Source organism: Fusarium pseudograminearum, chromosome 4 (genome assembly GCF_000303195.2).
Source record: "Fusarium pseudograminearum CS3096 chromosome 4, whole genome shotgun sequence".
NCBI lineage: Eukaryota > Fungi > Ascomycota > Sordariomycetes > Hypocreales > Nectriaceae > Fusarium > Fusarium pseudograminearum.
The window spans coordinates 684042-705020 of record NC_031954.1 but is presented as its reverse complement, the minus strand read 5'-3'; the positions used below and the strand labels follow the sequence as shown (position 1 = coordinate 705020).

The window sequence follows — 20979 nt, the reverse complement described above, 5'->3', positions numbered from 1 at the left end:
TGCAAACATAATCCAAGCAATAAAGAACGTACCTTTCTATCACAACCTACCTAGGTCGGAATTCGACAGAAGCTGGGAGTTTAAACGCCTCGCATGTGTTGCCTCTGGGGTCTCTGAGTTTGCAAAGTGCGTCGAGACCTGTCCCCATGTCAACAAGGGTCATCGAAACGTATACAACCTCACTGAGTCTTCTACCGGTAACGAGACTTGACACGACGTCAATATCGATTACCTTGGTGGCCATATCGCCGTTTCCGCCGTTGAGGACAAGTTCACAGACCGCGGCTTGAAATTCTGTGATACAAGGCTTATTAGCGACTGCATATAGTAGAAGACAAGACACCTCTTACCTGGAAGACATATCTCATCACTTTCCCGGCACGGGCAATTTCTTCGGTCTGCAACAGTAGTCATATAGGTAGCAAGTGGTTCAAGTTGTGGCTTTGCAGCAATAAGGGGAGATTGGATGTGAGAAACAGTGTCTGGAATTGTTTCCTATATTAGGTAGCCTGCCCATGTTTCTTCCCGCCGTCTTCATTCCCGACTCCTTGCAGAAGTCTAACCTAGTTTGGGAGACAACAGCGCTGGCGGCATAACCAAGATCGTATTCCATATACGCAGCGTCCTTTGGGATTCCATCGCTATAATGGCAATCCAAATCAACCTATTCGAGAAAAAGCGTTAGTTAAAATCCAGCTCCAGTCAACGCTTTCAGGGGGTATCAAACTTACATTTGATCCTAGGACTCGTTGTGAGAGGGTTGAGTTCCCAGTAAGGTCAAGGGCCATCCATGGGCGCTTGCATAGCCGATGAACCATCACAGCATACCTGAAAAGCAAGACAACTTGGTTGAGCCAGTTCTTAACGTACAGCCACTTTGCACCCAGTTCGTTCAGCTTCTCGATTGTGTCATACATCAGCTTATGAGCAGCAATGTGAAGCATTGTGTATTCGCATGAGTCGCTGACTACTCCGTCTGGAGTATCCCGATCAATGATGGAGTCGAATACAGTGTCAACATGGGGCTTCAGAAGCTCCTCAGGGTACTTACTCAATCTGCCCAGTGTGACGTGATCCTCCTCACAGCATACTTGAGAAATAAGACAACTTGATCTTGAACTTGCTCAGATACGCACTTCTTGGCCCATGTAAAAGCGCAAGCCCAAGACCAAGTTGCCTTGCTTCTCAAGTATGCTGTGATCAGTCAACGACCTACGACCGCGACCACCACAGCATACTTGAAAAGCAAGACAACTTGATCTTGAGCCCGATTAGAGTAGGGATAGAATACTCAAGACCAAGCTGCCTTGCTTCTCAAGTATGCTGTGATCGGTCAACGACCTACGACCGCGACCACCACAGCATACCTGAAAGGCAAGACAGCTTGATCTTGAGCTCGACCAGAGGAGGAATCAAATACTCGAGACCAAGCTGCCTTGCCTTTCAGATATGCTGTGAAGACCCACACAGTGGCTTCTTGAGGGCGTAGGGGAGGTTTTCGGGGGAAAGAGGCGAATCCAAGTGACCAAGTCTCTGGATGGCTGTTCAGCGGGGGATTTTCGCGTAAACGCTGACCTCCTCTAACATACCGAAAGAACTCATGCAAGAGGAAAGGAGGACCGCCGAGCTTTGAGCTCTGCTGAGGACATGTCCTCTGGCGGTGGAAAGCCCAAGGCAGTGACTTGGGCGGGCTGCGAGGAGGTGAGACTGCTGAACATAACTTGAATGTAAAACTCATGACCTACCATTTAATGGCCACAAGGGCCGCCGAGATGTACATCGAGGATGTTGTGCTTTAGCCATCGCTGAAGATCGCTGGGGGTTGGTTTGAGGCATGGCCCCTAGGGTCAAGGCCAGCTATTCGCCGGCATCTGTGTATAGAGCTTCTAGTCTATAAAGACTTCCACAAGGTGAAGAAGGTGATTATGGAGTGTATAATGTCTGCAATAAAGAAGTTAGTGACCCAAGACGGAGTGTTTTCTCCAGTGAACCATACCGTCAGGGAGCAGGTGACACTCCGCGTTTGCCGCCGCATTTGTTGATTTCAAGAGAAATCTTTAGCAGTAGGTAAAATCATTTGATTTTCTGCATGTTTTGTCATATGTTGTGACAAAAAAGAGTAGGTTTTGAAAATGTGGTTTTCAAAGAATGTTGTGGGAGGAGGGCGGGAAGCTACAGGAGGGGGGAGGGAAGGAGGGAGCTTGCCCAAACTCGGGGGCCACACAGACAAGGTTCTGCAACCAACCAGAGAGCAGCTCCAACGAATCGATCCACTGCAGCAACTTGACGTCTGACTTGATGACTGCCAAGTTTTGATCCTCAGACGTATTTGATTCATAGGATATTCCCATTTTATTACCAACAAACTATACTCTATTCACATCGACAATGCCTCGCATAAGAGCCCCTTCCAACCTTCCTGACCTCGTCAAGTCGACTTTTACAAGGGCCAGGTCAGATGGTGACTTGCACTACTTCCCCACCCAAGTCGCTGTACTCAATGTCGACTCTATCCCAGTGAGTCTATCACCCCTGATCTTGTCCGACAGACACAAACATACAGGGAATACACTAACATCTCTCAGTTCCAACTACGCTTCTCCCCTTCTCTGGCCAACAAACCCAAGCCGCCGCCGAAAGACAACTCCAAGCCCCAGAAGCCTTTTGATCCCTTTGAGAACCCCCTGCCCGCCCTCAAAGTCACAGATCTTGGCCCCTCTCACTACTGTGTCTTGAACAAGTTCGCTGTTGTACCCGAGCACTTCATCCTTGCTACCAATGACTTCAAGCCTCAGACTCATGTGCTTGAAGAGTCTGATCTAGAAGCTACGCTGGCTTGCATTGAGGCATATGAAACTACCAGAGGACCTGAGACCGAGCAGGGGCACCAAGATGGAGCATTGGGCGGCAGAGACGGCCTTTACGCTTTCTTCAACTGCGGCGATCACTCTGGTGCTAGCCAACCTCATCGACACATTCAGCTACTACCAATTGCAAGAATGAAGGATGGGCTCAGAAACGACACCCCCTGGACTGTTTTAGCCGACGAGCTCAAGATCAAAACTGCCCCTTTTGCCACTTTCACAGAAGACATCAATCTCAACATGTCTGGCACCGAACTTCACGCTATCTACCTCCGACTCTACCGCAGAGCTTGTCGAGCCGTCACTTCTTACACCAAAGATGCCGCCCACGAGGGTCAAGCGCCCGCTGATGGACCTACGCTGATCAGCTACAACATGGCCATGACCAAGTCCACACTTGTCATATGTCCTCGACTAGCTGAAGGAGTCAAGCTACGGAGTCAGGATGGCAATGTCTTGGGCACAGTGGCTTTCAATGGGACACTACTTGCTGGTACGGCCTTGGTCAAGAACGAGTTGGAATGGGAGATGTTGAAGAAGGACCCTGATGTGCTGCACAATATACTTGGAGACATCGGCGTGCCTTCTACCTTTGAAGCAGATGCCAGTATTTAGCAACTATACTATCGAAGACGATTCTTACTTTAGTAATGGGTTGTAATAATGAAAGGTTCTATGATATGACTTGCCTGAAACTCGACTTCTTGTTGTAAAGAATAGATACAAACTTACCTTACCTATGAACTTCTTGACTTTACCTTTGCATAGAAGATAGTTGTAATGAAGAAGAGAAGGAAGGATAATAAAGAGTGAATGAAACAGAAAAGTAGGCGATAGCAAGTATAGGAAGAAGGATAAGATCAAGAAGAAACAGAGTAGCGAATGACTTGTGCAAGTGGTGTATTGTCTTAGCTATCCAGCTTTAGCTAGCCACTTTGCGTTCATGTCCTATCTAGTCAGTGTCATTCCCCTGACCTTGCCACAGTACTCATCGATTTACTCAGAGTCCTCGCTAGAGTCCATATCAATCTACTTGGAGTACTTACCGGTGTCATCATCGAGAACTTCCTGCCAGCTATCAGTCTGCATGACGAAACGAGAATAATAGTCAAGGTATAGTTATGTCACTAGGTGGTAGTAAACAGTTTGTGCAGGGAAAAATTGATTTTGGCTATTTTTATTTAGCCAGCTCCCCCCCATCCTCCCCGTCCACTCCCATTACCGCCACTACCGCCACTACCGCCACTACCGCCACTACCGCCACTACCGCCACTACCGCCCGACATATCTAGGCCGAGTAGGCCCCCTGACCTACTCGTTGTCGTCGTCGTCCTCCTCGCCCTCGCCCTTCGTCACCCCCTCCAACTCCCTGCAGCGCCGGGCCACAGACAGCGCCGAGAACGGGAAGGCATCCCTGCCAAGGCTCCTCACCATGAGCTCGGCCACCTTGGCCCAGGGGATGCCGGTGAGGCCCGCCACTGTGCCTGGAGTCAGGCCATACCTGGCCTGGATCTCCAGCACAGCCACCCGCAGGGTGAAGTCCTATTAGATAGTAGTTAGTAAACAGTATTACGAGAGGAAGTTGTGCATATAACGACTTACCTGGAGGGGGGTCCAGAGCTCCTTCACGCTGCGAGGGCGGTCCTCAGCAGGCTTGACGGCATTCCGCCAGATGCCACGAACGGTCGACCCCGAGATGATCAGGTCGCCGAGGACCACGATGGCCTCGTGGCCAACACCCCAGTTCCGAAGATGAACGATGTAGGCGTTTCGTTCCTTGTTGTCTGTCTTTGAGGGGATCAACAGACAGTTAAGGAAGTCCTCGGCGCCGATCTCGGGGTGCTTCTCCTGGATCTCCTCAGCGATCTCGCGGCGCTTGGGGGTCATCGCGGCCATCAGAGTCGAGATCATCTCCTGCATAGACATCTGGGGGGCGGGAGGCTGGAATTATATAATAGTTAGTTGCTGAATCAAGTCGCAAGTCATACTAGGGTAGTCGGATGAAAGGAAAGTTGGAGGTAGATGAAGAAATGGATACTTACTTGATAAGGGGCTTCAGTGAAGTTGCCGGTGGGAGTGCAGTCCATAAGGTTACCATACTCAACAGAAGCGTCGTTGTTCATAGAGACGGGGTACGCGTTCTGGTGGTATCCAGGAGTCGCAAAGTCCACATTGTTGTGATACATGCCATCGTTGCTGGTGGAGGCATGTCCGATGTTGACGGAGTTGTAGTGACCATCGGCGGGGGTAAAGGCATGTCCGACGTTGACGGAGGCATAGTGACCATCGATAGGAGCAGAGGCATGTCCGAAGTTGACGGAGGCATAGTGACCATCGGTAGGAGCAGAGGCATGTCCGACGTTGACGGAGGAATAGTGACCATCGACGGGAGCAAAGGGCATGGATGAACCAAAGGCAGGGTTGGTGAAGTTGTAGGTAGACATCTTGAAATCTGACGGTTCTTTCTTGATGTTTGTATCTGCTTTAAGTTAGCTCTGAATAAGGAGTGCTAAAGAGACGAAGAGATGATAACATACCTGAAGACGCTTGAGGTTCTTGAAAGACGGTAGATCCTGAACAGAAGCTTCTTGGTTCTTGATCAAAGCCTAATAGCTGCTGTCTCGAAGAAGATAGAGAGTAAGGGTGCGAGTGCAAACTTGACTGTAAGGGGTCCGAAGAATGAAGCTGTTGCGTATGCAAGCTAGATGAGGAAGAAGATGTAGAGTGAAGTTGCGAGTGCAATCTTGACTGTAAGGGATCTGAGGAATGAGGTTGCGAGTGCCAGCTCAATGGGGAAGAAGATAGAGAATGAGGTTGCGGGTGCAAACTTGACTGTAGGGGATCTGAGGAATGAAGATGTTGCGAGTGTAAGCTTAATGGGGTAGAAGATACAGAGTGAAGTTGCGAGTGCAAGCTAGAAGGTGAAGAAGATAGAGAGTGAAGCTGCAAGTGCAAATCTGACTGTACAGAATCTGAAGAATGAGGTTGCAAGTGCAAGCTTAATGGGGAACAAGATGAAGAGTAAACTTGTGAGTGCAAAGATGACTGTAACGGATCTGAGGAATGAAGCTGTTGCGATTGCAAGCTCAATGGGGAAGAAGATACAGAGTGAAGCGGCGAGTGAAGCTGCGAGTGCAAACCTGACTGTACAGAATCTGAAGAATGAGGTTGCGAGTACAAGCTTGATGGGGAACAAGATGAGGAGTGAACTTGTGAGTGCAAATATGACTGTAGAGAATCTGAAGAATGAAGTTGTTGCAAGTGCAAGCTTGATTGCTCAGAGTCTGAAGAGTGAAAGTGTTGTGTAGAAGAAGGATGAGAGAAGAATTCGGTTGACCAGCTGGGAGAAATATATGTAGGCTGAGGAGAGTAGCTGTGTGGGCCGGCAGCTGGCAGCTGCATTGTTGATGAACACCAGCACCGGTTAATAGGAACCATAGCGTCAAAGCTCTCGTAAGCTCTCGTCCAACCGATGAACTGCTGTGGATACTGAACAAACTACTCCTCGCTGAGAGAGGCCCTAGGCAACTGTCAACTTAGTTCACAGAGCCAATAAGATAGTCAAGAGACTATAAACAATAGGTAGAGGGGCAGCAGAAGTGACAGGGGTCTTAATGGAAAGCGGTAGTGCTAGCAGAGACTTGAGTGTTGAGGAATGCCTTGGAGCGTTTTCAAAGAGGGGGCTGGTGCCAGCTGATATAGAATACCAGAGCAGACCCTTGTCACTTGGCCCAGTACACAATGCATCTCTTGGATATGAAGAACTGCATCTCGGGCCAGTATTACATGAACCCCTGGTTCCAAGTGTCCAGAACTAGCTATTCCAGCGCTCAGAATGGCATTAACAGGGGTATATGAACTTGCAGCAACACGGGTAACTCAAGCAGTAAGACTTCCATAAAAGCACAGTGACATATAGACATGGGCAAGGGCATAGGCATGGATATGAATTTGTGTATTTGCATGTGTATTTAGGTATATTGCAGAGTGTCTGGCGGCTTGGAGTGCCGGTGAGATGCATACCGTCGCAGCCAGGGGTGGGCTGCTAGCTGCAGCTGAAGATCGGGGCTAACATAGGGACAGGACAGGGGGGTAGGATAAACGCTAGGCAGAGGAATTCCATGGACACACCCCCTCAATCACTTGAGGGGTGACGTAAAAGTAATTGACGTACCTTTGGTGGGATGTGATGGTCTGGGCTGGGCCCCTCTACAGCGAGGAGATTATTTTGTTGGTTGAGGTTGATGGAAGGAAGAAAGAAAGAAGAAGCTTGAGAATGAGGAAAGTTGAGGTTATATACCCAGAGTAAAGTTGATGATGATTCACTGTCGACTGAAATTGTTTCAAGTCTTGATGATTCACTGTTTTTGCAAGTTTCGAGGATGGGTCCCTCTACAGTGGAGGGATCACCAAGATGGTTGAGGCAGATGAGGGGAAGAAAGACAGGAGAAAGTTGGAATGGGATGCAAGAGCGTCCGTATACCTGTAGCGAAACCCATGATGATCTATGATCGACGGGAAATAGTTGAGTCTTGACGACTTCCTATTGTTGCGAGCATGGCCGCTCGGACAGTGAGGAGATCACCATGTTGGTCGAGGTTGATGAGAGGAAGAAAGAAAGACAAAGCCTGGAATGGAAAGAAAGACATTATATACCTGCGTTGAACTTGATGATGATTCACGATAGACTGGATTTAGTTGAGTCTTTATGATTTACGTTTTGAGATCCTAAGGGCTTATGGTTGAAGATCTGGCTGCACGACACATCCGGCAACCCGCCATTATCCAAACACCACCAGACTACCGATAATCTATTGTCTATTTGAGCTTTGAAGGCTTATACTATCACTGCAATCATATGGACTGTATGAAGCAACGATGGGTTAGTTGAGGAAAGCCCAGTAAAGCCACCGAGCCGACAATCTACTTTCTTCTTCCTGGACGCCTTGAAATTAAGGTACGGACTACTACTAATAGGATGAGAAGGACACGAGACAGCTGAGGATGCTATTGGAATTAAATTGCTGAATTATTTGGCGGGAAAGTCGGGCGAGGACTCGGTGTTGAGTTAATCTTACGGGCGGGCAACCAGCCAAGACTCAGACTTTGATTTATTCCAGACTGCAAAACACCAAGAACACTCTACCGAAATACATCGCCAACCTTGGAAGGCCAGGATCACTTCTGGACGAGAAGAAATAAAGACATCGATCAGTTCATTCTTCAGTCAGTATTTACAGTCGGTACAAGCAGCCAGCGGACAAAGGAGGATAACCCAAAGGCCAGTCCCTGCAAACACCAGCATCACTTGCTAACCAAAACACCAAGCAACAGGTATCCCAAACACATCCAGTAACCATGTGCATACTCTACGAAAAGGCGGCAAATATGCGTCTTGTACTCCCTATTCCGCTCTTCGTCTAGGTGCATAACAACCCCCGCGACACTCCTTAAATCCGAAACCAATCGATTCCGCCGGCGAGATACAAAGAAGACCTGTCACTGTTACAAGGGCGGCTTCAAGTATACTATGTAACTCAGCTGTCTAGACCGCCGGAAGAAGGTATGAGATCTTGAAGTGTCATCAGTGATACTTCTCTCTATGTAGCGTTGATCAGATGCTAATCTTTACTCTGTAGGATGGTCAGAAGACAACCCCTGTTTCCCGTCAAAAGGACCACCAAGAGCAAACTCAAGCAAATACCATCATAATCACATTACAAACCCGTTTCCGTCCCGTCGAGTCGCCTCCTCCTAATATCGCCTCATCTCTCTTCTCTCAGTGGAAACTTGGGGTGTCTGCAAAGCTCCCCGTTCGTCCAAAAATCAAAAAACACATAGCGCCGGATCGTGAAAGGCCGCTTTCCTATCCTGAGAGAATACTGCATACCAAACGGCCGGATTTGAAAGGTTTCACAGCATTTGCAAGCTTGCGGCCGCCGCGTGGGAATCCAAGCCGGCTGTCATACTGTCCGGGTTGTTGCTTGGGGGCAGTTGTGGTGGTCTATTCCATCCATGTCAGCCGCGGCTCCTTGCTGCAACGGTCGTCAACCAAGATGGAGGGTGCTTGGACACACGTAGTGGTGTAGACAAGGTACGTCAGGGTGTGGACAACAAGAGTGAGGCTGGAGGGGGGAGTGTTGGTAGATCTTCAGCTCTTGTGCTCTCAGCCACACACTGAGACAAGACACAAGCTAGCTAATCAACGACATTCTGGCTGCCGGTTTCCTTTCGCTACAACGTCTCAGTTCGTTGACTAACCAGGCACTTGGACTCTTCAGGAAATACAATGATGCGGCCTCGCTCAGCATTGGTCTGGAGCACGGGAGCAAAGACAGCAAGCAACGACGGAAGCGGAAACGCTCAACGGTCATGAGATTAGAGTGGACGGCAACTACGGGTTACAGATACTGTTTGTCGAAAATATGGATTTCCTTTTTCAAGAACTCGAAGCACCACGCTCATCACAACGATGTAAGAGAAAGACGAATACACACAAGCTCCCGAGAACAACCAGGAACTGTATTTCCAAGTTTGTCGACATGAATTGGCTATTCCAGTTCCCTAGCCTGAACTCCACCTGCACGAACCGACAACCCTACACTGCATCATAGCTTACACGATGGCTTCACGGAAGACGGACACCGTTACCCACAAGCGTCTCAACGATCCAGGGCTTGCATCAGCCTTGAAGTTCTTTTGTCGGAAAGCCGATATTCCATTGACGCAAGTCATACTGGAAAAGGTAAGGAACGAGTATCCTGTTAACAAGACAAAGGCCCGAGCCTCATCTCATTCCAAGAAAAGAATACAAGTGACTAACTTTGCCAAGATAGACATACATGCAAGGAGTGTCATTATCTGTTGCTGTAGTCTTTTCTTTTTTGCAGACGCGGGCCTGTTTTGAGGCCTTTCAGCTCCCACGATACGAGAGGAGTACCCCGAGATACCAAGAAACACACATGACTCGTCAACTTGGCATTGACATGTCAGATCGAATTTACAAGGCACAAATCACTTGATCCAGCAGTGCTGCGACTGCGTGTACGACTTGTACCATGCATCAAATATACTGCCTGCTGTGCATCAGTCTCTATCTCGGTATGCCGGGCATGGATTGATACAAGCAAGCAAGCAGATGCCAATCTCAGACAGATTCCCGAGTACCATACCGTGGGAAATCGTCCCAGGGGCCGAGACAAGGACAGCCGTTGCACGGAATTTTCCAACAGCTAAACGCTTTTCGGGAAGGGAAAAGAGGATGGTCCCCCTCAGCCGGTTGAGACAACAAGCCTCTGCAGGGATTCCTTGCTTTTGTGCGTCGCAGGTGGTCCAAAGGAGAAATGAAGTGCATCCTGCCCCATCTCATTTGCGCATATCTAGATCGCACCGGGTCCATGGATGGATCTGAAATCTTGCTTTGTGCGTAGATATATCTCCGAGGATCGGTCAGATCTGGGATCGAGGTAGTATGCGTTGGAGGAATATTGGTGCAAGTCCACTTTGAGTTTCCTGCAGTGTTGATCCTTTGTGGGAGACCGGGTCGTTTCCCCATTGGCATCGTGTAGATCTCTGGGTGCTGATCAAACTCGACCGGACGTACGAGACCTTTCTTTACGTGGGGGCATTTTTGAAAAGGAAACCTTTCTCTTTTCTAACTAGACTGCATCAAACGTTGACGTTGTCATGTTTCCCTCGTGCAGCGGCTATCTCAAGAATAAACTCTAGTCCCAGTCCAGTCCAGCCTCGTCGTAGTTACATCTGTCATGTGGCACGATGTTGATCCCTTAATCGTGAGGATGCATAAGTATATTCTCTTTGTTTCCATGCTACTGCAGTTCGTCAGCATCAAGTTGGATTAGCTGCATGTTTGGATGCAAACCACGAGTTATATGGATACCTCCCCAATCGCATTGCCTACACCATTTGTGGCTGCCATCAGTTCTGGGACAAGCGTTTAGGTTACACCAGTTTTTGCTTTTCCTCGCTTGGATGGAGCGAGTGGGATGGTTGCGAAGGGGGAGAGAAGAAGAAGCTAAAGAAACGCTCAGTGGAATGGGCCGTGCCGCTCACACTGGATCTTGTTTCTTTTGGCGTGTACTTTGTTTGGTTGTTGTGTGGCTGAATGAGATGACATAGAGTGACAGGTCGAGTAGCCACGATGCGAATATGCATGCCTCGTACTGTAGTTTCCTGCGAGTCTCAGGTTATTCTGCGTGGTGTCAGTTGTTCTTGGGTACATGAGCTTCTTATCGAAAGGCTTCTTGAGGTACTTGGTTATATTACTTGAGACCTGGAGGTACCAGAGAGATGAGTCGGTCGAGAGTCGAGTGCAAAAAGTGGTGATATAGGGTAACGGAAGTACATTATTACAAGGCTAGAATCATGCGTCATAGATCGGACAAAACAGGTGCAATAGCTGACATTGACTAGGATAACTAAAGAAGAAGAATCGGTCTAGATACAAGGAAAAAGATCCTTCTTCATAGCTTGTTGAGGCTATTCACATACAGTTTGCCTTGGTCAGTGATCCGAAGCTTGTCCGGCGGTTTGTCCCTTGTTTGGACAATCTGGTCTGATTGGACAGTCATTTGTTAACATACATTATGAATAAACCACTATACCGAAAGCGAAGATACCTCCTTGGTGTCCAAGGTAGGTCTTCCAGATTATAGCTTTGCCTACATCCAGCTCACAGGATCAATGCCTCATAACTTAACACAAGCAACAACGACAGTGGCATCAACTTTTGACATGTATTCGAGGTACTAGACTAAACCGTCTCCCAAAGCATTGCAATGCGTATGACCATTATCGTGCAAACCGTAAACTCCTTGCATGTTCTTCTATATACGACACGCAGACCATTCCATTAAACAGTAAAAGCACCACCCATCCCTCCGTCTATAACTTAATCTTCCCACTCCTCATCGAGTTGGTCGATGAGCCGGTTCTCAGCATCTCGGTCCTGCTCTCTCCGGCTAGGACTTGAGTGCACTTGTTGATAGCCGCGTCTAACGGCCATACGTCGCAGACAGGCCGTAAAGCAGCAAGAGCAAAGTTCCTGTAACAATAAAGGCAAATTCCCATCCGTCAGCCCCATGTTCTGTTTCGCGCTGTTGTATTTCCCAGTTTTACAGACAGTCTAAAAAAAGAAAGGGGGAGGATGAGGTGTAATAATAATAAATATTAAAAAAGGGGGGGAACTCAGGGGGAGTATCGCTCGGGTTTAGAAGATGAACCAGAAAAGGATTGACGCACGCAGATAAAACTCCAGATGCCTGCCCAGAGACTGTAGTTGGGGAGCTGGCGCCAGCCCCGCGCATGAGTGACGGTGCGGTTGTAAAAGATGCCGCCGAGGAAGTAGACGAGCACGGCGATGACCACGATGAGACCAAAGATGCTGCCAGGCCCGACGCTACCGGGCTTGTGCGGCTCGGCATGGGCGCAAGCGTGAGACGACCGGACTTCAAAGAAGTAGGCGCACTCGTCAGGGTCCGTGCCAACAAAGGAGACGCTGGCAGAAGTAGAGCCAGGATCTCTGTCGCAATGAAACGAGATGGTGGTCGACTTGCGTCTGCGCTTGTCCTTGGGCTTGGGCTCCTCCTCTACGGGCTCTTCGGGCTCGGGTACGGGCGTGTAAGCGGTCGCATCGTCGTTCTCGTCTTCAAGGGGGGAGTCGCGCTGGGCGGATCGCTTGTAGATGGGTTCCGTCTTGTTAACGTCGGCACCGCAGGGGGATCCGCCGGTGTACTGAAGGACCAGCTTGCGGCCTCGGCTCTGCAAGTCCATTGACTCGAAACTGTTTTGTCCATATTAGCTGGCGCATTCCAATTTGCCCAAGACACCCGGGAGGAGTATTGTTCAAACCAACCCTATCGAGAAGACCTCGCCTCCCACCTGGTAGTAGGCACTAACGTTCTGCCACAGGGGAGGCTCAACGCCGTAGACATTGGTGACGGGCTCGACAACGGCGCCGCATAGGTTCAGTGTAAAGTTCTTGCCGTAGTCGTATCCCTTGGAAAAGTAGTCCTTTGTCACAGCGTACTTGCTGCTGGTCTTGTCGGGGACGATGGCCATGTCGGGTCGTAGATCGTAGAAACCCCCCATGCCAGTATGCGATGTTGCGGTACATGCTGGGACTGGTACTGTAGTCGAGGGTACCTCTGCCATGTCTGCGGTGACGGCAGCGGCAAAGGACAAAACGAATGGCAGCGTTTGGAACCGCATCGTGAGGAGTTACCGTTCGTGTCGAGTATCGTGTGTCGTGTATCGTAGAGAGACAAGTTGTCGAAGAGAATAAAGGTCAAGGGAATGAGTGAATTGGAATGGAGGTCGTTCCTTCAGAAAATAGATAGACAGATCTACTGTCGCTTAGACTAAGGGGTGATTGAGTGAAGAAAGGGTTGCAAAATGACTTGTCATGAATGAATGTCGCCTAAAGAGACAAGTGAGGTAGAATAAAACGAACAACAACAACTAAACGTGACGATGAGGATAGAAGAAGCTGTTTTCCTCCCTGATTACGCGTTATGACCCTGTATTCAAAACCTCAAACTGTCCTCCATGTCACTTTACGGATACCTCTAGGGGCTTTATTTCAAGCTTATGATTGGTCACTTGCTCAAATAGTGAGTCCTCTTGTTGAAACTAACGGGTCTTTATTTGTCCGGACATGAGCATCATTTATTGTTGGAGAGTCTATAGCCGATGCCGACTCACTGAAACTGAGAGGTCCCACACAAGCTCTAACTCCAATGATAAAGACTCATTGCCGAATACGACAGGGGTTTCACTGAGAACGGTACCTGGCAGTCACTAGCAGCTATAGGGGACGCTTAGATTAAGCTAAGATCTCGTGTAATTTCGTCAATGATTTTCTCCCTGATGGCATGGCTTGTTTTGTTTCTTTCCGCCTTTCCTTGTAAAGACAAAGACTCATCATTGTCTTAACAGTCGTAGTCTTGACTATTCAACTATTTTTTAGTTGACATTTCTCTGCTGTGGTTCCTCAATTCACAACCTCAACCATGGCCGTCAAGCCTAAACAGCCTGCTGCGCAAGAGCAGCACGGCTACGAATTCTTCGGCCCGTAAGTCTCTATTCTATCTATTTTGGGTCAAGTCTGTAACTAATAGCACAATTGCAGTCCTGGAGCTTTTGCCATCTCATTCTTACTCCCCGTTCTCGTATACGTCTTCAACTTTGTCTGCAACGACATCTCTGGTTGTCCAGCGCCCTCTCTTCTACAGCCCAAGACCTTTTCTCTCGATGCGCTGAAGCAAGAGGTTGGCTGGCCTCACAATGGAGTTGCTGGTCTTGTTAGCTGGAACGGAACCCTTGCCGTCATCGGATACAATGTCTTGTCGTTAATCCTCTACCGTGTCTTGCCTGCGATCGAGGTTGAGGGAACTGAGTTAAGCTCTGGCGGTAGACTCAACTACCGATTCAACAGTTCGTCAACCTCTCAAAGCTTAAATATATATCATACTAACCTTTCTTAGCCTTGTATTCTAGCACCTTTACTCTTGCTGTCCTCGCCGCCGGAACTATTGCCCAAGGCGCCGAATTCCCTGTCTGGACCTTTATGTCGGAGAACTTTATCCAGATCCTTTCCGCCAATATCATCTACTCATATCTCGTTTCGACATTCGTTTACGTTCGAAGCTTCAGTGTCAAGCATGGCAACAAGGAGAAACGCGAGCTCGCCGCCGGAGGCCACTCGGGCAACATATTGTATGATTGGTTCATTGGTCGCGAACTGAACCCCCGTATTGAGATTCCTCTCATCGGTGAGGTTGACATCAAGGAGTTCCTCGAGCTTCGACCCGGCATGATGGGCTGGATCATCATGAACTGCTCCTGGTGCGCTCAGCAATACCGCAACTACGGTTTTGTGACAGACAGCTCTATCCTCATCACCGCTGTCCAGGCTCTGTATGTCTTTGACTCTTGGTGGAACGAGCCTGCGATCTTGACAACAATGGATATCACCACCGACGGCTTTGGTATGATGCTTGCTTTCGGCGATATCGTCTGGGTGCCTTATGTCTACTCGCTTCAGACCCGATACCTCTCAGTCCACCCTGTCTCGCTCGGTCCTCTGGGTCTCGCCGCGATGCTCGGCCTTATCGGTCTTGGCTTTTACATCTTCCGCTCAGCCAACAACGAGAAGAACCGCTTCCGCACCAACCCGAACGACCCCAGAGTCTCCCACCTCAAGTACATCCAGACCAAGACGGGTAGCAAGCTGCTTACAACTGGCTGGTGGGGTATGTCCCGACACATCAACTACCTTGGCGATTGGATCCAGTCGTGGCCGTACTGCCTTCCCACGGGCCTCGCGGGTTATCAGATTATGAGCGCCGGAGCTAACGTTGAGGGAGCGTACGTAATGCGCGACGGTCGTGAGGTTGTCCAGGGCGAGGCTCAGGGATGGGGCATGTTGATCACCTACTTTTACATCCTGTACTTTGGCATTCTTCTTATTCACCGAGAGCGCCGCGACGACGAAAAGTGTCACCGCAAGTACGGCAAGGACTGGGAGGAGTATCGCAAGATTGTTCGGTCTCGAATCGTTCCCGGCCTTTACTAAATAATGTATATGGAGACAAAACTGGAGGCCTATAATGACTCTGGGGCGGTTTGTCGGTTTACCGGTCCGAGTGTAAAGTAGTATAATGGGGTCATTGATCAATGGCTGGGGTATCGTGAGGTTCCTTGAAGGAGAAAAGTCTGCGTGTCGAGCGAGAGCTTACACCTTCCTGTATAGGAACTGAGCTACTGCGTCATGTAACTAATAACATTTGTCTTTTTTAAACGTGTGCAGGATGCATACTACCCAAGATTCGTGTTGTCCATGATCCCCAGCTTTAACTGCGCCACTTCTAGACCGTTGCATGTAAACCAAGGCACAAGACAACCGAGCAGTCCGTAGAGCCATGTCTTTTAGTCGTTAGCATCTCATGGATCAACTACGGTAGAACCGCAACAATCTCACCCATGCAAAGACTAAATGCTCCAGAAACTCGTGACAGGATCAACGGGCCGCAATTCCACGGGCGTTCGTCGGACGCAGACGATCGCTCGATAGCTTGGACGAACAGACTAACAGGGATCTCTGGGATCCATTTTGCGGGGAAGAAGGGTAAGACCCGACCCCCATCGTGGGGAATGGGGAGAGACAAGACACTCGTCGACTCTTTCGGCATTTTGGTCTAGACAAGACATGCAGTTTGTGCTACTAGGCTACAGCTACAGTGCTACTGAGGGAAAAGTTTGTGGTGATCAAAGTTAGACTTTGGCCTAAGTAACGGAGAGACAAAGTGAAGCAAAGGCAAAAAGCCTAAAAGATTGTGCCACCTCTTGGTAATTTAGCTATGTCGATCACGGTTCTCGTTTGACCGACCCGACTCTGACCTCGACCTGATGAGCTGGAAGACTGTAGTGTAACCTTGTCAGACTTGGGTTGCCATGCTTCACGAGGCCATAAGTCGACCTTTCATGTATAGACTGATTGATCCCTGCCTTAGTTGTGAGACGGGTAAACAAAAGAGCATCAACCAGAAAGACACAAGACGATGTGACGTCAATGACGGCCCTGTAAGAATACCAATACCACGTCTTGTGTCTTGTCCGTCTTTTGATCAGTAGGCAACAAAAGGATTTCTCCTCTTTTAACATCGGCCCTTTTACCCCATAACCCATTGACCCAAGACCCTGTTCAATAAAGCAATTGTCCAATCCCAACCATGATCGACCCTCCAGCGGCGCCTTTTTTCGTTGCCCAACTGCTGGGTTGTGGAGAGACAACTTTGATGACGATTTCCTTCAACTCGTTCAATATCACGGGTAGCTAGGAAGAATAGAACCGGTCTCGCGTGTGATTAGACTCTGAAAGGGAAAAGATTTGCAAGATTTATTTTACAGTGGAGTGTGCGTGGTCTGTTGCATGGTTCAAACTCAAGGTAGCATGCATTCATGGGCATGGATGCTTCGCTGAACTCAGATGTAAAATGACCACAGCATCTGTCGTGCGTTCATTTATTTACATTAACTCTGCATGGGACAAGCTTTGGCTGTTTTATATAAAGTCGACTGTTCCCTCTTGTTTCTCTTCTTACTTTGACCTACATCTTGTGTCGTCGTTCTTAATATTAAAACCTCCAGGGTCAACAACTAGCCTCCAATATATTGGACTAGCCCTGTAATCGACTGTCAGTCACTATTTCCCATCCTCCCTCGCTTGCTCTTAAAGAGTGAAGCATTTATTCATTCTGAATTACTCACAAATTATCACAGTCGCTCTAGTTATATCTACAGCAATACAGACAAGATGAAGGCCAATTGGCTTGCCGCGGCCGTTTTTTTGGCTGCTGGCACTGATGCTACAGTCCCTGACACTTTGGCAGGAGTCAATGTAAGCTACTCTTCAATTTCATCTCATCTCAACTTTGCCAGGCCACAACTTTTCTTCACTCACGATCTTTTCACCATAAACGCGACACTTTTACAAAAAATAAAGCACAAATCATGTCTCTGATCCTTGAACTCGCCATCTTCGTTTACATCGCGATTGTCTTTCTCTTCTTGTACTTTCCATTCGTTGTTGTTCTCTACATTTTCGACTGGTTGTTTAGCCTTGAGATTCTTCTCACTCCCCGCGATGCCTAGATCACTCTCTGAGGCATTTGATCTTCTTGTAGAGATGCGCCTCTCATTTGTTGTGTCGCTAGTTGCGATAGTTGCTGGAATTGCAGTCCTTGATTTTCCTACTGACACTCAAAAGCTCGTTGCGCGAGACACACTCGCTCATTCTCCTCCTCACTATCCCTCACCATGGATGGACCCTAACGCTGTCGGCTGGGAGGACGCCTACGCCAAGGCCAAGAACTTTGTCTCCCAGATGACCCTCTTGGAAAAGGTCAACTTGACTACCGGTGTTGGGTAAGTAACGAGCGACAAGACGTCTACAACCCGCTAACACGATCTCTAGATGGCAGGGCGAACGTTGTGTTGGAAACGTTGGATCTATCCCTCGTCTCGGCATGCGAGGCCTCTGTCTCCAGGATGGTCCTCTCGGAATTCGCTTCTCCGACTACAACAGCGCTTTCCCCACTGGTGTCACCGCTGGTGCTTCTTGGAGTAAGGCCCTTTGGTACGAGCGAGGACGATTGATGGGTACCGAATTTAAGGAGAAGGGTATCGACATTGCTCTAGGCCCTGCAACCGGTCCTCTCGGTCGCCACGCTGCTGGTGGACGAAACTGGGAAGGCTTCACTGTCGACCCCTATGCCGCTGGCCATGCTATGGCTGAGACTGTCAAGGGTATCCAAGACTCTGGAGTCATTGCTTGTGCTAAGCATTACATTGCCAACGAGCAGGGTATGTGCATGTCACTTAACGGCTTCAAGTACGAAAACTAACTCGATAGAACACTTCCGTCAACGAGGCGATGTCATGTCTCGCAAGTTCAACATTTCCGAGTCTTTGTCTTCCAACCTCGACGACAAGACCATGCACGAACTCTACAACTGGCCTTTCGCCGACGCCGTCCGCGCTGGCGTTGGCTCCATCATGTGCTCCTACAACCAGGTCAACAACTCGTACGCTTGCCAGAACTCCAAGCTCCTCAACGGAATCCTCAAGGACGAGATGGGCTTCCAGGGTTTCGTCATGAGCGATTGGCAGGCTCAACACACTGGTGCCGCCTCCGCTGTTGCTGGTCTTGACATGACCATGCCTGGTGACACCGAGTTCAACACTGGCTTCAGCTTCTGGGGTGGAAACCTGACCCTGGCTGTTATCAACGGTACCGTCCCCTCCTGGAGAATCGATGACATGGCTACCCGAATCATGGCTGCTTTCTTCAAGGTTGGCAGATCTGTTGAGGAGGAGCCCGACATCAACTTCTCAGCTTGGACTCGTGATGAGTATGGCTTCGTCCAGACCTACGCCCAAGAGAACCGAGAAAAGGTCAACTTTGCTGTTGATGTCCAACACGACCACAAGCGCCACATTCGCGAGTCTGCCGCAAAGGGAGCCGTCATCCTCAAGAACTCTGGCTCACTTCCTCTCAAGAAGCCCAAGTTCCTCGCTGTCATTGGAGAGGACGCCGGTCCCAACCCTGCTGGACCCAACGGTTGCGCCGACCGTGGATGCAACAACGGCACTCTTGCCATGTCATGGGGTTCTGGAACCTCTCAGTTCCCCTACCTGGTCACCCCCGACCAAGGCATCTCGCTCCAGGCTATTCAGGACGGCACCCGATACGAGAGCATCCTCAACAACAACCAATGGCCCCAGACACAAGCTCTCGTCAGCCAGCCCAACGTCACCGCTGTTGTCTTTGCCAATGCCAATGCTGGTGAGGGTTACATCGAAGTCGACGGCAACTACGGCGACCGCAAGAACCTCACTCTGTGGAACCGAGGAGATGAGCTCATTAAGAACGTCTCCGCCATCTGCCCCAACACCATTGTCGTTCTTCACACCGTTGGCCCCGTCCTGCTGACCGAGTGGCACAACAACCCCAACATCACCGCCATTGTTTGGGCCGGTGTGCCTGGACAGGAGTCTGGTAACGCCATCGCCGACATCCTCTACGGCAAGACCAGCCCTGGACGATCTGTCTTCACCTGGGGTCGCACTTATGACAGCTATGGTACCAAGGTTCTCTACAAGGCCAACAATGGAGAGGGTGCTCCTCAAGAGGACTTTGTCGAGGGCAACTTCATCGACTATCGCCACTTTGACCGACAATCCCCCAGCACCAACGGAAAGAGTGCCACCAATGACTCTTCTGCTCCTCTCTACGAGTTCGGTTTCGGTCTGTCCTGGACCACCTTCAAGTACTCTGACCTCAAGGTCCAGTCTGTCAGCAACGCCTCTTACAACGCCCCTGCTGGAAACACCATTCCTGCCCCTACCTACGGTAACTTTAGCAAGAACCTGGACGACTACACGTTCCCCGCAGGTGTCCGATACCTCTATAAGTTCATCTACCCCTACCTCAACACCTCTTCCTCTGCTGAGAAGGCTTCCGGCGATGTCGAGGGCAGATTTGGTGAGACCGGCGACGAGTTCCTCCCTCCCAACGCTCTCAACGGTTCATCGCAGCCTCGCCTTGCTTCAAGTGGTGCTCCTGGTGGCAACCCTCAGCTCTGGGACGTTCTTTACACTGTCACCGCCACCATCACCAACACTGGCGACGCTACCTCGGATGAGGTTCCCCAGCTGTACGTCAGCCTCGGTGGTGAGAACGAGCCTGTCCGTGTCCTTCGTGGCTTCGAGCGTCTTGAGAACATTGCTCCTGGTGAGAGTGCCACATTTACCGCTCAGCTTACTCGCCGTGACCTGAGCAACTGGGACGTCAATGTCCAGAACTGGGTCATCACCGATCACGCCAAGAAGATCTGGGTCGGTAGCAGCTCTCGCAATCTGCCCCTCAGCGCAGACCTGTAGTGCGGAAGACGGATTAGTGGGTTAAGATTCTTGAAGCTGAGAGGCTGTCTGCGGATATGTAAACGGTAGAATAGCCTTGTGCCAGTCACGTCAATGGCCAGCATAATTACTTTTACGAAGTATGAAAATAAAATTTTATTCATACACATCGTGTCCCATACCGTTGATTAATAAGTTAAATTATCGTCCAATGGCTTGTTTCATCAACTCCAAGGTGATGCAAAACATCCCACCATTCGCAAGCAGCTGCGCAAGCAGCTGCGCAACATGGTCCAAGCCGCAACGGCACTATCCGCTTCTTTCATGTCCTTTCCTGAGAGAGCTACGTATGTCTATCCTAATTAAGCTAAATTATCATAGATAACTTTATCCTAAATTACACTCCTATACAAAACATATAATAAAACAGGTACTGCAGCTGAAAATCATACCCTTGCACTCTGATACAACCCAACAAAAACCCGATTCAGAATTCGCCGTCTTGGATAGTACTAATAATACCGAGGCCTTGAGTAAATTTCTCGAAAAGCCCGGTCCATCTGCGCATGCCGCCTTTCCCTGGATCTTGATGTGGGAGAATGCGATGACCGACTAAAGTTGTTCATAACAAGATACGGTCCTCGCCCACTACTCCTATGGCTATAACGTCCTG

The 20979-nt window shown here is 49.3% G+C and overlaps 6 protein-coding genes across 6 annotated transcripts, besides 1 other annotated feature; 3 read left to right on the top strand and 3 right to left on the bottom strand.

Moving 5' to 3' along the window:
* Window positions 1-46: 46 nt before the first annotated feature.
* On the bottom strand, window positions 47-1780 carry FPSE_01644 (uncharacterized protein; the record flags this gene model as incomplete). Its single annotated transcript, XM_009254764.1, has 7 exons — window positions 47-294; window positions 351-391; window positions 564-664; window positions 732-1090; window positions 1217-1260; window positions 1368-1691; window positions 1746-1780. 7 exons carry the CDS (start codon window positions 1778-1780, stop codon window positions 47-49), a joined length of 1152 nt encoding a protein of 383 aa, XP_009253039.1.
* A 608-nt stretch (window positions 1781-2388) lies between these two features.
* Window positions 2389-3479, top strand: FPSE_01645 (uncharacterized protein; the record flags this gene model as incomplete). The annotated part of the gene is made up of 2 exons (XM_009254765.1): window positions 2389-2517; window positions 2586-3479. 2 exons carry the CDS (start codon window positions 2389-2391, stop codon window positions 3477-3479), a joined length of 1023 nt encoding a protein of 340 aa, XP_009253040.1.
* Window positions 3480-4175: 696 nt separating this feature from the next.
* FPSE_01646 (uncharacterized protein) lies at window positions 4176-5308 on the bottom strand (the record flags this gene model as incomplete). The annotated part of the gene is made up of 3 exons (XM_009254766.1): window positions 4176-4406; window positions 4467-4805; window positions 4907-5308. 3 exons carry the CDS (start codon window positions 5306-5308, stop codon window positions 4176-4178), a joined length of 972 nt encoding a protein of 323 aa, XP_009253041.1.
* Window positions 5309-11775: 6467 nt separating this feature from the next.
* Window positions 11776-13094, bottom strand: FPSE_01647 (uncharacterized protein; the record flags this gene model as incomplete). The annotated part of the gene is made up of 3 exons (XM_009254767.1): window positions 11776-11928; window positions 12126-12666; window positions 12739-13094. The coding sequence occupies 3 exons, from the start codon at window positions 13092-13094 to the stop codon at window positions 11776-11778; spliced, it is 1050 nt and encodes a 349-aa protein (XP_009253042.1).
* Window positions 12039-12061: a repeat region.
* Window positions 13095-13894: 800 nt separating the features above from the next.
* Window positions 13895-15459, top strand: FPSE_01648 (uncharacterized protein; the record flags this gene model as incomplete). Its single annotated transcript, XM_009254768.1, has 3 exons — window positions 13895-13956; window positions 14014-14318; window positions 14369-15459. 3 exons carry the CDS (start codon window positions 13895-13897, stop codon window positions 15457-15459), a joined length of 1458 nt encoding a protein of 485 aa, XP_009253043.1.
* A 1740-nt stretch (window positions 15460-17199) lies between these two features.
* Window positions 17200-20327, top strand: FPSE_01649 (uncharacterized protein; the record flags this gene model as incomplete). Its single annotated transcript, XM_009254769.1, has 4 exons — window positions 17200-17283; window positions 17653-17810; window positions 17860-18248; window positions 18298-20327. 4 exons carry the CDS (start codon window positions 17200-17202, stop codon window positions 20325-20327), a joined length of 2661 nt encoding a protein of 886 aa, XP_009253044.1.
* Between the last annotated feature and the right edge of the window lie 652 nt (window positions 20328-20979).